Source organism: Epargyreus clarus, unplaced genomic scaffold, assembly GCF_041222505.1.
Source record: "Epargyreus clarus isolate Ecla_fem2 unplaced genomic scaffold, WU_Ecla_fem_2.2 ptg000036l, whole genome shotgun sequence".
NCBI classification, from domain to species: Eukaryota; Metazoa; Arthropoda; class Insecta; order Lepidoptera; family Hesperiidae; genus Epargyreus; species Epargyreus clarus.
The window spans coordinates 2265654-2281964 of record NW_027332241.1 but is presented as its reverse complement, the minus strand read 5'-3'; the positions used below and the strand labels follow the sequence as shown (position 1 = coordinate 2281964).

Sequence of the window (16311 nt, the reverse complement as noted above, 5' to 3'; positions counted from 1 at the left end):
ATGACTTCTTATATATCGCCGCGTTGCAAGAATAATGGCACAACTCAAATTCATTTTTCGGTCAAAGATACAATTTAATCCCGAATATTTCGTATTTTAATGTGTCCTAACAGTACTGTGGTTATATACATAACTAACTACTTATAATTGTATTTATCATTATTTTAATTCTCATTTATATATAAGATTTCGAAACAAAAACATTATTTAATTTCAAAGTGGCTCTCCTGGAAAATTACCCTTTTTTACTTGTGCCATTATTCTTGCAAAGCAGCGATATGTACAAAAGTAATATCACGTCTTATTACTTAAAAATACTGGGAAAGTATATTATCTCTTTTTGTGAAGTTTGTGTTTCAATTTTAATTATCTTTATTATATTTTTATACGAAACTTTAAAAAAGTAATCATGAGTTTAGTAAAAACAAAAACTTTGTTAAGTAACTACACCATTTAAAGAATCATACACGCAATTAAATAAGTGTTCATACAAATACACTTAAAATAATTCTACACATCCGTTGTAACCTATTTATTTATCTATTTATTTGACGACCCGCGTGGCTAAGCGGTCACCATACCGGTCTGACGCGCAGAGGGTTCGATCCCCGGCCAGATAGATTTCTAAATGATGAATTTAGTTCTGTTTCTGGGTCTGGGTGTTTGTATATTTGTCTCTGTTTTTGTCTATGGCACCCACGACATAGGGAATCCTAGTGCGGAGCTGTGAGTGTAGAAAGCGTTTTAAAGCGTTTAAACATAAGGACTTCCACTAGCAGACTAAGGAGGGAGGGGGGAAGCTTAGCAGGTGTGATGCTGGGAGGTCTTCAAAGGTCTACTTGTGAAATTCATTAATTTCGAAGACTAGGAACGATTACACAAGCTGCCGACCGCTACTGCATTGTAGATCAAAGATTTATAGACATCTACAATTCTACACACAATGATCCTATTTAAATAATCTAGACTTAAAATTAAAAAGCATCTGTCTCCTCATCGTCAAAGTAATGTTGTTTGGTGTTCATCTTCTTCCTACATCTCGCGAAGTATCCCTTCTTCCAGAGAATAACGAGAATCAGGACTATTGGGAAAGTTACTAGGATTCCTGGAAAGAAAAACAGATTAGAGATTATCTAAATAGAAAAGTCACACCTAAGACCTATTGGAATTCATATCTGTCTTCATAAGAGCCAGTCAAATTAGATTTCTATCAAAAGTCCGCCACTTTTTTTTATATAATATAGAAGTAGCAGACGAGCATGCAGTCAACCTGATGGTAAATGGTTACTGGCACGGCCATATCTCTAATCGACCCCCAGATAAGATTAGATATCCACCTGAGTTAGGCTATGGATGCGTTGTTACTTCTGAAGACAGCTGGAACACCTCGGAAAAGTATGTCCCTTACCACACCATTCACCAGAACACAGTAGCACTTACTGCTGTTATTAGGCAGAAAAAACTGTTGTAGGGAGCCGGAGTCGAACAACAAAGGGTTGTACTATATTCATTATTTGCTGCACTGCCAGTGTTGAAAGCGCTATACTTAAGGGTTAGGACAAAAAGGCAAACTTGAGCAAAATGTCCAAAGCACACTGTACAATGATAAATAACAAACAGTCCAAAAACGCAAGTTGTCCAAACTTTCGCCACTAAATAAGCTTTTATGATGCCAATTTTTTAATGGATTAAAAAGCTCATAGAAATTTAGATGCCTTATCATCAAGTCCTTATTGTCCCACTGCTGGGCACAGGTCTCTTCAGAAAGAAAAGGATTAGGCCATAGTTCACCGCGCTGGCCAAGTGCAAATTGGTAGACTTCACACACCTTCGAAATCTTTTATAATTTCTCAGCTATGCAGGTTTCCTACGTTTTCCTTCACCGTTTAAGCAAGTGATAACTTCTTAGATGTCTCACCAATCATAATCCCGTATAAAACAGCGGTCTCAGTTGTAGACCCATCTGTGAGATTCTCGCTTGACAGACAGACCAGGTCCTTACGAGACTCGTAGAGCTGAGCGAAGGTGTAGCCTCTGTAGTCATCTGGCCTCCTACAACTGAAGAATGAAGGAACATTTAATGAATATATTCTCGTCTTATTCTTTGATCTTTCCTCACAAATGCGATTTTTTAGAGAATGTAAGACCAACCAAAGTATTCAAGTATTAAAGCTACTGCCGCCTGGACCTCTGCAATGAACCTCAGAAAAGATTAGATTCCTATCTGAATTCGGCCACAGATGCGCCGCTATCTAAGGACTAAGCTGGAATGTTTCGGAAATGTTTGTCTCCCTTGCCACATCTTTCAAACTAGATCACAGCAACGCTCAACACTGCTGTTATTAGGCACAAATAGGTGTGACGGTGGTGCCGTCGGCGTCGATACACAAAGGGTTCTACCATCTTTATGATTATAACCGAAACTGAGCTGGCTAAACTTTCTAGTCTCTATATTTGATAGAAATATCAAATGAACATGAAATCGATCTGCCAGTGATTTGCAATTGCTGCTTGCGGACATTTAAAATCAACCCCAGATATGATTAGAGTGCTGCCCGAGGTCGAACTTTCGTTAGTTTGACATCCAATAAGTAATTTTAAATCAAATCAAATTATTTGATTTGATTATTTGAAGGTGGTAGAACCCTTTGTGGTTCGACTCTGGCGGTACCACCGCCACACTCATTTCTACCTAATAACAGCAGTGTTAGGCGCTGCTGTGTTCTGGTTTGAAGGGTGTGGTAAGGGAGACAGACTTTTCCTAGACGTTCCAGCTTAGTCCTCAGGGGTAGCGGCGCATCTGTGGCCGACCTCAGATAGGAATATCTAATTCTATGTGGGGTTGATTACAGATGTCCATGGGCGGCAGTAGCCACTTACCATCAAGTGGACTGTATGCTCGTCTGCTACTCCTATATTGTGAAAAAAATAAATATATGTGCAAGAATAATGTTTTTTATAAATTTCACTTTACGAAATTTCTCGTGATATCCACGACATATTTTCTTTTTCTTCGTAACATACTTAGCCACTGATGGTCACCCATCCAACTGTTGAAAACATAAAAAGGAGTACAAAACTTTACTCACATCATCTTATTCGTGGTAGTGTTAGTAACAGTCGTCATGATGATGGGAACCAGGACATCCATCATCCACTGGTTGGTGCAATCACAGAGGTACGGGTTAGCACTGAAGTCGACCTTCACGAGCTGGTCCCAATGACCGAGCATCTTCGGGTTGATCTCGGATAGATTATTGTTGTTGAGATATAACTGGGGTAAGAAAAAATACTTATTGTTTAAAAACTAAAAACCACGCTAAAATCGCACAAGGAACATCATTAATCCTGATTCCTGACCCTGATGTGTTGAATGGGATAAAATTATTTAAATCGTGTATTATCATCGTTTCTTGACTGTACAAAATTTGAAATTGATCGGAACGTTCATACTTAGTGGGTAAAAATCGAGTTCAAAGATTCCGTTTCATACGTACATACATACAGGTCAAGCTAATAAAAGCGTGGTAAAAATTACTTATTTTAAGTAACATAAAACTCTGAACAATAAGTCAGTCATACTTAATTAGATCGTAATTGAACAAATGATTTGTGGTAGAACCCTTTGTGGTTCAACTCTGGCGACACCACCGCCACATCTATAAAATGTCTGTTATAACAGCAGTGTTAAGCGCTGCTGTGTTCTGGTTTGAGGGGTGAGGTAGGGAAGACATAATTTTCCGAAGCATTCCAGCTTAGTCATCAGGGGTAGCGGTGCATCTGTGGCTGACCTCAGGTAGGAATATCTCATCTTATCTAGGGTTGATTATAGATATCCACGGGCGGCAGATTTCACTTATCATCAGGTGGACTGCATGCTCGTCTGCTAATCGTATATTAAAAAAAAATTAACATTCCTATTGTGTTTTGGTAGATAGAAATTAGATAGATAATTGTTTTATTTTGGCATGTTCTGGCAATCTTTGACAGTCAAAACATGGGATAGATTAATTATTATTCACGGGGGGGGGGGGGGGGGGGGGCGTTAGTCGTCAGGTGTGGCAACGCATTTGTGACCGGCTTCAAGATGGTTCTATCAAAAAAAAATCAAAAATATTGATGAGAAACATCTATAGCCGCACGTAAAACCGATTTCTGGCGTGGCCACGCTATACGATGGTATATATATACAGTCTATATGCAATAGTGTGTACGGTGTGGCGACGCGTCGCCATGCGCAATGTCACGATTTGAAATAAATTCGTAATTTTTTGTATTTAATGAAAATAAATGTTTATTCAATAAATAGTCATCGTTATCTGGAAAAAATCGTAATATTTTATTTTATCATTATGACATATTTAGTTCCTATCACAATATGTTCTTTTCTGCATATAACTTTTACAAAATAATGTCGATGTTTCACATCTGCCAGGCGTCCCGTGACGGCTCACATTTTTTTTTTTTATTTCTTTAACATATACCATAGTTTACATAATAAGGGATTTGGAGTTCTAAATAGAATTAGTCAGAGATGTCCATGGGTTGCGGTGTCCACTTACTATTAGGTGGACTGCAAGATTTTTGATACTCCTAAAAAAAGCTATGAATAAAGAATTTATTTGACGACCCGCGTGGCAGAGCGGTCACCAGGCCTGACGCGCAAAGGGTCCTGTGTTCGATCCAAGGCCAGTCAGATATGAATAATGAATTTAGATTTCTGTAGGGTCTGGGTGTTTGTGTATTCGTCTATGTGTGTTTCCATGGGACCCACAGATCATCCCAGTGTGGGTAGGCAACGTATTTAAAGCGTTTTATGTTGATTTTTGTTTACCTCTTCAAGCAGCGGCCACCTCTCAATTCCCAAGTCATCTTCCCACTCCAGAAAGCCAGGATCTATGACCGTTAATCTAGGGTTATATCGTATGTGTAACACGACCAGGCTCTCTAGACCTGCCAATGCACCAGCGGATATTGAACGAAGACTACTGTGCCGGCAAAGGTGGAGCTCTTGTAGTCTGGTCAGATTTGATATTGCTCTGAAAATTAGAAGATTTCAAATTTCAGAACCTTCAGTCATTAAAATACTTAATATAATTGCTATGTCTGGTCTTTACAAAATAAACTCTTAAAATGCATTCAATGTTTTTCAGTATCATATATAATTTTATAAAAATAGACACTACCATTTCATAGGAATTAATTTTAATTCTTTTTTTTTGCTAATTTGGGAAACTGTTATGCCGATATTGATGCGATTTTCTACTTTTTCTTGTTCGAAATATTTTTTCCAGTAAATTTTAGTTTTACTGGATAAAAAAATCCACATTGCAAACTTCTATTACTGCCAATTACCACTTCATACCCATCGACGTTGTCGTTTGAAATATATTTATTACATAGGTACCTAAAAAGTATTTATTTTTCGCTTTATAACATCTGTTACTGATTCTCAACAGAACGATTAGCTGAAGTCAATTACAGATTACTTATTATTATTATAGAAACATCTTGAAAAGAAACCACAGTCTACAATTGTATAATATCGTGTCATTCGTCAATAGTGAAAAAGTATACACAACGCCATCTATTATCGAGTAGCGGAAACACAAAACTTACGTATTTTTCGGTAATGCCTGTATCGGGTTTCTATCGAAGTTTAAATACAACAAATTGACTGCTTCGGTAAGCACTGCTGGGATTGATGTAAATCTGTTTCCACTGAGGTCCAGCCTCTGTAGCCTCCTCTGTCGTCGTAATAGACCCTCTGGGAGAGACTCTAGGTCGCATTCACTGATGCGCAACTCCTGGAAAGCAACAAAATTCATTTTTTTGTATTCTCTACATAAGTAAGAGTAGGACATGAATATAAGTAGGAGTATGCAGTCCACTTGATGGTAAGTGGCTACTGCTGCCCATGGACATCTGTAACTAACCCCAGAGAAAAATAGATTCCTATCTAAATTGGAACACAGTTGCACCACTACCCCTGAGAACTAAACTGGAATGCCTCAGAAAAGTATGTCTCCATTACCACACCGTTCAAACCGGAACACAGCAGCGTCTAACACTGCTGTTATTAGGTAGAAAACGTTGTGGCGGTGGTGCCGCCGCAGTCGAACCACAACGGGTTCTACCTCCTTCAGAACCTGGAGCTGGAATACCTCGGAAAAGTATGCCTCCTTTACCATACCCTTCAAACCAGAAGACAGCAGCACTTAACTAAGTGTTATTAGGCCGAAGAAGTTGTGGCGATGGTGCTGGAGTCGACCACAGAGGGTTCACCTTCAAACCCATACGTACCCTCAACCTTGTCAAATCAGCGAGCGCACTCATAGTGATCTGATCGATGATGGCCAGAGGGTTTCCACTGAGGTCCAGGGTGGTCACATGAGGCATGAATAGGAACATATCCTGGGATAGCGAATGTATGTCGTTGTGGGCTAGACTCAGGTATCGCAGCTTTAGGAAGGGCTGGGGCTTCTGACCTTCGTGGAAAATACCCTGGAAAACAGAAATAAAAGATTAAAATCGTCTGAAATGAAATGGAATGAGATTAGAAAGTGATAGGATAGAATGGGATGGGATTGGACGGGACGGGATGGGATGGAATGGGATGAGATGAACGTAAGGGAATGGAACAAAACCTAATAGCCTATTGGTTAAGAAACACGGCCTCTTGATCAAGGTGTCCGAGGTTCAAATCTCAAGCACCTCTGATTTTTTCAAAGTTATGTGCGTATTAGAAATTAATTATCACTTGCTTTAAACGGTGAAGGAAAATATCATGGGGAAACCTGCATACCTGAGACATTTAAAAAAAAGTTTTCAAAGGTATGTGAAGTCTACCAATTTGCATTTGGCCAGCGCGATGGACTATGACCTAATTCTTCTCATTCTTTTTTTTTATAATATAGGAGTAGCAGACGAGCATACAGTCCACCTGATGGTAAGTGGCTACTGCCGCCCATGGACATCTGTAATCAACCCCAGATACGATTAGATATTCCCACCTGAGGTCGGCCACAGATGCGCCGCTACTCCTGAGGACTAAGCTGGAACGCCTCGGAAAAGTATGTCTCCCTTACCACACCCTTCAAACCAGAACACAGCAGCGCTTAACACTGTTGTTATTAGGTAGAAATAGGTGTGGCGGTGGTGCCGCCGGAGTCGAACCACAAAGGGTTCTACCACCTTCATGGAGACTGGGAGGAGACTCGTTCCCAACAGTGGGAAAGTAACTGATGGTGTGTGATTTATTTCTTACATATTAAATTTGAGATTGATGGATGAAGTTCGCTTCTAATTTGGATCTTAGACAATATTTTTATTTTAAGTAAGATGTTATGAAACTTACAAAAACATGTTTTCCAACAGCCGAAAAGGAGATTTTATTCCTGCTCAAATCCAAACTGACGATCTCTTTTAAATTTGAAAAAACTCCATCTGGAAGTATTTCTATCTCACAATTGGATACATTTAACTTCTTGATAGGCAGTTCGCTTATCTGTGTTAGTAATATAAATAAATTCCTGCTGAGATCCACTTCTGTGATATCCATGTCTTTTAGGCCTGAAATAAACAATATATCTAATAAATAAAACGATAAGAATGATATAACCTATATAAATCAAAGATGAAAACAAATCAGGAGTAACAGACAATGCCAAAAATTAGTTTACTTCTGGTCTGGTTAACCTGTGGCTGAATTTTGTCTATGGTATGTATACTTTAATTCCCGTGGTCTATGAATTTTTAATTCTCAACAGTTGAGATGCTAGGGTCGATTGATATTCACGAAAAATCAGTAAAAAATACGATGACATTGCTCAACAGATAATTTTTCCGAAAAGAATATTTCACATTTATTAAAATTTAAACTCAAACCAATTTTATTAAAATGATGGATTATGATTCTTAGGTCCTCCAATACAGTTGACGCATTTCCTCCCAAAGAACCATCATCAAGGTACCAAACATTAAATTTTGAATTTAGTTGTGTAATAATTGGTTGTATTGCCAGACTAAAAATTACCGGGCCAAGAGGGTCGCCTTGCTGACATCCCACACATGATTCAATGACATTATCACCAAATAATAATTTTGAGGTGGTTCCATAACATTGCCACATATATCCGAAAATGTCAGGCATTTCTTAAAAAATACTAATTTTCAGCACGCTGTTATTGTTCATAGGTATGAACCGAATCAATTATCGTTACTTACACTTAAACTACTATCCTTCCCCCTCAGAATTCCGCTTCGACCGGGTACATATCTTTAAAAGGAAAAATTCTATAGCAAAAGTTGATAAAGCTTAAAAATATCGATTTTTCAAAGTCTTTAACCAAATGTGCGGACGCGGGCACTCGAAAAAATCAAACTAGTGTAAATTTTATTCTTTGGAACCCTAGAGAATAATTTCCCACAGTGGCACTGAAATCTAAAATGGGTCGGCTTTACGAATTAGATGATTTCAAATGGAATAACTCTTCTATATTCACAGATTTGTTATTAAAGGGTTTGGTGAAAAGGAGTACTATTTACGATATTGTGAAGAGCTCCCGCTACTCGATAACAGATGGCGCTACCTGTTGCATGTTATACGCTTGCTTGAAAAAAAAATGCAACGTAGCCACGCCTACGACATCATAAATTCTATTTATAAAATTAAACAAACAAACAAGCAGTCCATCTGATGTCTGCCCATAGACAAATCAACCTCAAATATGGTTAAAGACCTGGCTAAGGCCTGCCTGAGGACTTGGAATGCCTCATTTCTCGTTTAAGTCTCTTTGCCGCACCCTTCAAACCAGAACACACCAGCGCTACACTGCTGTTTAAGGTTTGAAATAGGTGCAATTATGGTGGCTTCGGAAACATTACATTACATTACATTTAATATTGTGGCGACTTCCCGCAACTCGTCAACAGATGGCGCCACGTATTTAACTGAATCACGCTATCGAAGTTTTCTGGGTCCCTGGGTCCCTGGTTCAATCCCCGGCCAGACAGATATTTAAATGATGAATTTAGATTTCTGTTTCTGGGTCTGGGTGTTTGTGTATTTGTCTATGTGTGTGTCCATGGCACCCACGACACAGGGAATCCTAGTGTGGGGCTGTGAGTGTAGAAAGCGTTTATTTATATAAACAAGCCCCGTGTTCTTATAAAAACCTTAAGAAAATCTTTTATTTATATATTTACTTTAATATCTAACCATTCCAGTCATCAGCATCAAAGGGTTTCCTTAGTTCGCGGTTGCTGCAGTCGACTACACCGCCGCTGCAGTTGCACTCATTGCAGATGACATCTGACACGGGGATTGCCGGCAGTGGGACTGCTTCAGTTGTAGTGACTGTCGTCAACTCCGTGGCAGTTTCTGTACCTGGGAATTATTACAAATATATATTTTTCATAAAGAAGGAGCGAACGAGCATGCAGTCCACCTGATGGTAAGTGTCTTTTGCCGCCAATGAACATCTCTTTTTTTATAATATAGGAGTAGCAGACGAGCATGCAGTCCACCTGATGGTAAGTGGCTCCTGCCGCCCATGGACATCTGTAATCAACCCCAGATGGGATTAGATATTCCTACCTGAGGTCGGCCGCAGATGCGCCGCTACCCTTGAGGACTAAGCTGGAACGCCTCGGAAAAGTATGTCTCCCTTACCACACCTTCAAACCAGAACACAGCAGCGCGTAACACTACTGTTATGAGGCAGAAAGAGGTGTGGCGGTGGTGCCACCGGAGCCGAACCACAAAGGGTTCTACTTCCTTTCAAACCACGACGTATGATAACCACGTCGATACTTTGAGAACCTTTTTTTAAGATCTCTCAGGCTTTTGTAGCATTCCAAAATTGAAGGTTTTTGCCCCCGTACGGTTATTCACCTCGGTTTTAAAACAATCACAGAATAGTATAAAAAAGGGCACAGGTCAGACATATAGGTAGTTGAGTCATATTAGAAGTCATAAGCTGAAAACACCCAACTGGTAAGCAAAAAATAAATATTAATAATAAAGATCGTATACCTTATGAAAATTCAATTTACTGATATGAGTATATCTACACTAATATTATAAAGAGGAAAACTTTGTTTCTTTGTTTGGTTGTAATGAATAGGCTCAAAAACTACTGGAGCGATTTTAAAAATTCTTTCACCATTCGAAAGCTACATTATCCACGAGTAACATACTTAGGCTATATTTTATATGAAATATATTTGATAAATAGATTTTGAGGTGGTACAAAGTTTGCCGGGACAGCTAGTGTTTTATAAAACGAATATTTATTTTTATAATATAGGAGTAGCAGACGAGCATGCAGTCCACCTGATGGTAAGTGGCTACTGCCGCCCGTGGACATCTGTAATTAACCCCAGACAGGATTAGATTTTCCTACCTAACGTCGGTCACAGGGGCTACCCCTGAGGACTAAGCTGGAATACTCGTAGCTCAGAAAACTATATCTCCCTTACCACACCTTTCAAACCAGAACACAGCAGCGCTTAACACTGCTGTTATAACAGAAATAGGTGTGGCGGTGCTGCCACCGAATAAAACCACAGAGAGTTCTACCATCTTCAAAAAAACCTTGAAATTAGCATTAAAGTTGATACGAAGGAAACAGAATGATTTAAAATTGTAAATTAATATACTTTTATGTAAAATATTATTTTGTTATAGTTTCTTGTTCTTTACAGTAAAAAACCTTACAAATACGGAAATGTAATAATTATGCCTATTTAACTTTATTACAGAAAGATATTTAGAATAAAATTAACATATACAACAAAAAAATAAACGTATAATCATAAAATTTAAAATGCGAACAAGGTCTCAAATGATATTATGAATTTCACTATCCACACGCTTGGCAAGTCTCAACAAAGTCACAAATGCAAAGGTGTGGATAGAATGTTTGAGTTCATTTGTGTACCAAATAGTATGAAACAAATTTCATCATCAAACCATTATTGTTTCACTGCTGGGCACGGGTCTCCTCTCAAAGTGACAGATTAGGCCATAGTCCACCGCGCTGGCCAAGTGCGTATTGGTAGACTTCACACACCATTGAGATTTGTTATTTTACACGACTCATGATGCGAAGGCTTTACGATCGAAACATTTTTTTCGCTTCATTTTGGCGGCTATTTTTATCATTATAGCCTTGATAGTTCACGGAATCAAGATATTTTGCATACTATTGTCGAGATAATTTAATGGAGATTAATTCCATACTTTTTAAAAATTGATTTACTGCAATAGAATTGGAAAAAAACACCAAAATAGGTCAAAAAATTTTCCTGTCCGTCATGTGTGAAACCTGAAAACACTGTAACTTGTGAAAAAATCCATCATTTGAGTTAATTTTTTTTTTTTAATTCTAATCGACGATTGTAGGTCACTGAATGCGAATGATTAATTAATTCAGTGTCGTTTAATTGCAATTAATAAAAAACGAAAACTACAAGACTGTATATCTATAGATATTATGTACATTTATTCCACCAGGGGCGCTTGTGCAGTACCTTCTTCCTACTACAGCTGTTTTTTCGGCAATTATTTCGGCAATTAATTTTGAACGACTTAAGTTTTTTTTTTTATATTTCATAATTAAATGAGCATTATGAGTCGTGCACTTTTGGATTTTCCAAACTTTTTATTTTTATCTCTCAGGTGTTTCCCTTCACCGTTTAAGCAAGTGACAATTAATTTCTAATACGCACATAACTTTGAAAAATCAGATGTTGCACGGGATTGCCAATCATCAATCAATGGCATCAATTGCCTAGGAAGGTGGTAGAACCATTTGTGGTTCGACTCCGGCGGTGCCACCGCCACACCTATTTCTGCCTAATAACAGCAGTTTTAGGCGCTGCTGTGTTCCGTTTTGAAGGGTGTGGTAAGGGAGACATACTTTTCCGAGGCGTTCCAGCTTAGTCCTCAGGGGTAGCGGCGCATCTGTGGCCGACCTCAGGTAGAAATATCTAATCCTATCTGGGGTTGATTATAGATATCCATGGGCGGCAGTAGCCACTTACCATTAGGTGGACTGCATGCTCGTCGGCTACTCTTATATTAAAGAAATAACAAAAATACGTACAATTTTTACCTAACCCAAGGTTGTACCTTGAACTCTGACAACCGTATAAAAACATAAAATAAAACAATAAAATAAATACGTGATCTATGAGTGGAATAAAACAGGTAACAATTTAAAATTTTAATTTTAACTAGTAGACGTTTTTAAAAATTTAAATGTCCTCGAACTTAGTCGTAAGAAACAAAATAGTTATAGTCCGCGCCAAACTGCTAGTCCGCTCTGAAGTTGTTGCGAGCATGTGTAGTCATACAATTCGCTATGGCGACGCGATTCTTTTCTATATTCAGAGCGGACTAGCAGTTTAAGCGGACTTCAAAAATGGTTCTGTTACAAACAATATAATCTAATAAATAAAATTCTCGTGTCACAATGTTAGTTACCGTACTCCTCCGAAACGGCTTTACCGATTTTCACCAAATTTTATATGCATATTTAGTAAGTCTCAAAAATCAGCTACTGTCTATTTTTCATACCACTAAATGATAAGGGTTGTTCACCCTTAACATTTTTTTATTTATATGGCAACACAACGTTTGCCGGGTCAGCTAGTAACCCTATATTATTTTTTTGGCCAAGTGCGAGGTCGACTCGCACTTGGCCAATTATTATCATTTTTCTGTTGTTCAAAAATATTTTTAATATACAGACAACAACCATTACGATTTTAATAATATAGATAAAGATGTAAAAATAGATCAATATTCAACGTATAGAAATTCCATGAGAGTAATCCTACAACGTATTTTATCATAAGCTACAGGGAACTACGTATATCTTATCTTTTAAGATAAGAAATATCGATCCGTTATATATTTGTTGACAAATATTTGTGTACAATCCATGATTGAATCGATTTGAGGGTGATCGAACCCAGGAGGCACTAGTGTCACACCTATTTCTGTATAATAGCACTATTGAACACTGCTGTCACAGATCTGTGATCTGTGATCTGGTTTGAAGGGTGTGGTAAGGAATACTTTTCCGAACCATTCAAACTCAGGGGTAGCGGCACTTGTGGCTGACCTCAAGTAGGGGTAAACTTATCTGGGGGTATATTACAGATGTCCATGGGCTGCAGTGGCCACTTATCATTCGGAACACTGCATGCTCGTCTGCTATTCTAATATTAAGTATAAAAAAGTAATCGAATCCGTTGTCTTTCGACTCCGGAAGCATCACCGCCACATCTATTTCTATTATAACAGCACAGTTTCGCTTCTTTGTTCTTGTTTGAAGGGTCAGGAGGCATTTACATTTGGGAGGAGCGAAAACTGCTCTCCCAGGGCAGAGCCTGATCGGGGCATCGCGCTTGGAGGACTCCGGTTGTGTTCCGTCGGAAATCCCGGAGTTCTCCAACAAGCGATGAGGACGCCCACCGGGGGGGGGGGGGGGGGGGTTTAGTGCGGTAAAAATCCCACATAACTCGACGTCGCTCCCACGTCGTCGGGAACCTATTGAAGGTTTCCCCCTCGATAAAAAAAAGGAGACATTTTCATTAAAACTTAATATTTAGGGGCAGCACTAGAGCCTGGGCTGAAGGCCAGGGAAACCCTCAAAGCATTTTGCCGACCTCCGTACACAATCTATTTTTTTATCGATAAAAATTTATAAATATTGAAATGACTAACCAAAAAAGGTAGTTGTACCTACTCACGAGGAAATACACCATGTTTGTATAAATTATTAAGTTATAACAGTCCTTGAAATAAGTATAAAAAAGGTCGTCGAGATATAATTAAGATCTTTAGCAAAAGTCTTGTTGACGGAATCTTTAAATATTGCCTTAGCAATTGACGCAAGCTTCTAATTTTGCCAGAAGAACAAATTTTTATTCTTGCCAGGGACGCAAACTTTTAATTTTGTCAGGGGCTCAAACTTTTTTCCCTGTATTACCGGAACTAGAATAGGGTTACGGTATCCCCTGCCGGTCGTAAGAGGCGACTAAAAGGGGGCTTCCGGGGTTGCGCGCGGCAAGAGTGGGAGCTCGAACCGTCCAGCAAGCAAGCCCGGGAAGGACAGCGGTATGTGTAGTCGCATAGCATTAGTGAAAAAAATCCCACATAAGTCGGCGTCGCTCCCACGTCGTTGGGTACCTTTTGAAGGTTTCCCCTCGTAAACAAAAAAAAAATATGAAAAAATGAAGAAATTATGTACGGAATACAAAATTTCAATTTTACCAGGGGCAATTTTTAAATATTGTCAGAGATGCTTTTAATTATGCGAAGGGCTCATGACCCACGCTGATAGTAATAAATTTAAATAATAAAATAATTGTTTAATTCATTCGTTATTACAATTATATATAAAACAAACATTTATTTTATGAAATAAATAGTGTCTATATTTATTATTATTAAAATAAAAATAACTAACTTAAAAATATTTTAAGTATTAATTAAGTAAGTTAACTTTGCTAAGCTATCGGAGCAATACAGGGATAAATAAGGGTGGAATCTCTCTAATAAGGGTTCACTCTAATGAAAAAGGGCTAAATACATACCATTTTCATCCTGGGCACTAGTAAATCCTACTAAAACTATTAGAAAACACACTAAAACTCCACTTGACAACATTTCAGCACTTAGTTTAAAGTCATACTGATCAAATTACATAGATAGGGCTGGTTGTAGAGTATTAAAAATATAGAGGCGGTAGCATAGATTAGTAAAGATACTTCGCCGCCTTGAAATTGAATGAAGCCACAAACGGCTTATTAGTAAGTTCTTTTTTTGAATATTTGACAAATAAAAACATTTTTAGAGAAAATTTACGAATAAATAACTAATATTGCGTAATTTACATAATAAATAAATAATTATTTCAAATATATTAGGGACATTTTAGCACGGAGACGTGACAAAACTTTTTTTACGCAACTATTTCAATTCTCAAAACTGGGTACATTTTCTTGTTAGGAGTGAGTAATCTTTACTTATGTATGGGCGGTAGTGAAATATTTTTTATTAATATTGTAAGTACATGTCGACCAAGCCAACTAGACAAACGGGTGGAAAGCTGCCTCTCTCCCCGAGTACCGCCTCATGCCCCAATCACATCCTAGTACTGTTTGCAGCTAAACTCTCACTCTCACAATTCACAAATAATTTCTGGATTATATTTTTTGTATTTTTTTTTTATATATAGTATAGTAAATATATTTGATAAATATATTTGATAAATGCCTATGTTACTCGTGGATAATGTAGCTTTCGAATGGTGAAAGAATTTTTAAAATCGGTCCAGTAGTTTTTGAGCCTTTTCATTACAACCAAACAAACAAACAAAGATTTCCTCTTTATAATATTAGTGTAGATATGCAGTCGCGGACAGCCTAGCGATGACTATAACAAAACCTTTTTATCGATGAGTTTAATTTTAAAGTAATATAAATCAATAGGTCTTTTTTCCCATGAACATGATGCCTCTACACTATTTTGACATCATTACACTATGTCCTACCAAAAAAGTTTTATCGCCTAGATAAGGAAAATGGAAAAAGGAGATAAAACTCTATGGAAACGGTTGTAAAGATTATAGTTGAATGAAAATTGTTTCTTCTAATACAGTTCCGAGGCCAAAATCGTGACGTTGTAATCTTAATCTTTGATCAAAATTGAAGTAGAACTAAATGCTGCATCTTTACTCGCCAAACATCAACAAATTGCCACAAATACAAACGTGTGGATAGAGTGTTTGTGTAGCAAATTGTCCAAAGTATGGCAAAAGTGCACAATATTTTCGTGTTCAGTCGGAGATTGAGAATAGTTCCCTCCATAACAAAACACCTTGTGAAGTGGCGGTAGTTGTATAATATTAAAAAAGTGCTCTGTAAAGAACCTATTTTTAATAAAAAAACAGTTATTTAATTTGATTTGAGTAAAAATATTGCGCAATACTGACCCTTTACGATGCAATAAAAGATATGGTGCAATAAAAATTAAACTTGCTCAAACTTTTGTTCAATCTTTGCGCAATTTTCAATATTAACCCTAAACGGTCAATAATATTGCACAATTCGCAATATTGCACAATAACCTAACCTACACCTGAATCCTAACCTAACCTAAATCTAAACTGACAATTTGTAAGTGCCTCCGTAGGCCCATACAAAATATAAATTTCATTACATATCGATTCTTTGCAAGAATATATACACAAGTACAAAAGACAATATTCCAGGGGAGCCAGTTTAAAATTAATC

General features: G+C 37.7%; 1 protein-coding gene across 1 annotated transcript; it reads right to left on the bottom strand.

The window, feature by feature from the left end:
* Positions 1 to 26: 26 nt before the first annotated feature.
* On the bottom strand, positions 27 to 9965 carry LOC140756810 (keratocan). Its single transcript, XM_073092346.1, has 9 exons — positions 9947 to 9965; positions 9221 to 9388; positions 7358 to 7572; positions 6304 to 6504; positions 5620 to 5807; positions 4835 to 5039; positions 3090 to 3274; positions 1919 to 2058; positions 27 to 1105 (listed from the first exon to the last, which is right to left on the bottom strand). Exons 1-9 carry the CDS (start codon positions 9963 to 9965, stop codon positions 975 to 977), a joined length of 1452 nt encoding a protein of 483 aa, XP_072948447.1. The 3' UTR covers positions 27 to 974.
* Positions 9966 to 16311: the final 6346 nt, after the last annotated feature.

What these genes read in the sequence shown, in the direction of transcription:
- LOC140756810 (XM_073092346.1), bottom strand. An exon ending in TGATGCTGATGACTGGAATG is followed by an intron (nt 7,573 to 9,220) that starts GTTAGATATTAA and finishes TGTTTATTTCAG; the next exon opens with GCCTAAAAGACATGGATATC. An exon ending in CTGTTGGAAAACATGTTTTT is followed by an intron (nt 6,505 to 7,357) that starts GTAAGTTTCATA and finishes TCTGTTTTCCAG; the next exon opens with GGTATTTTCCACGAAGGTCA.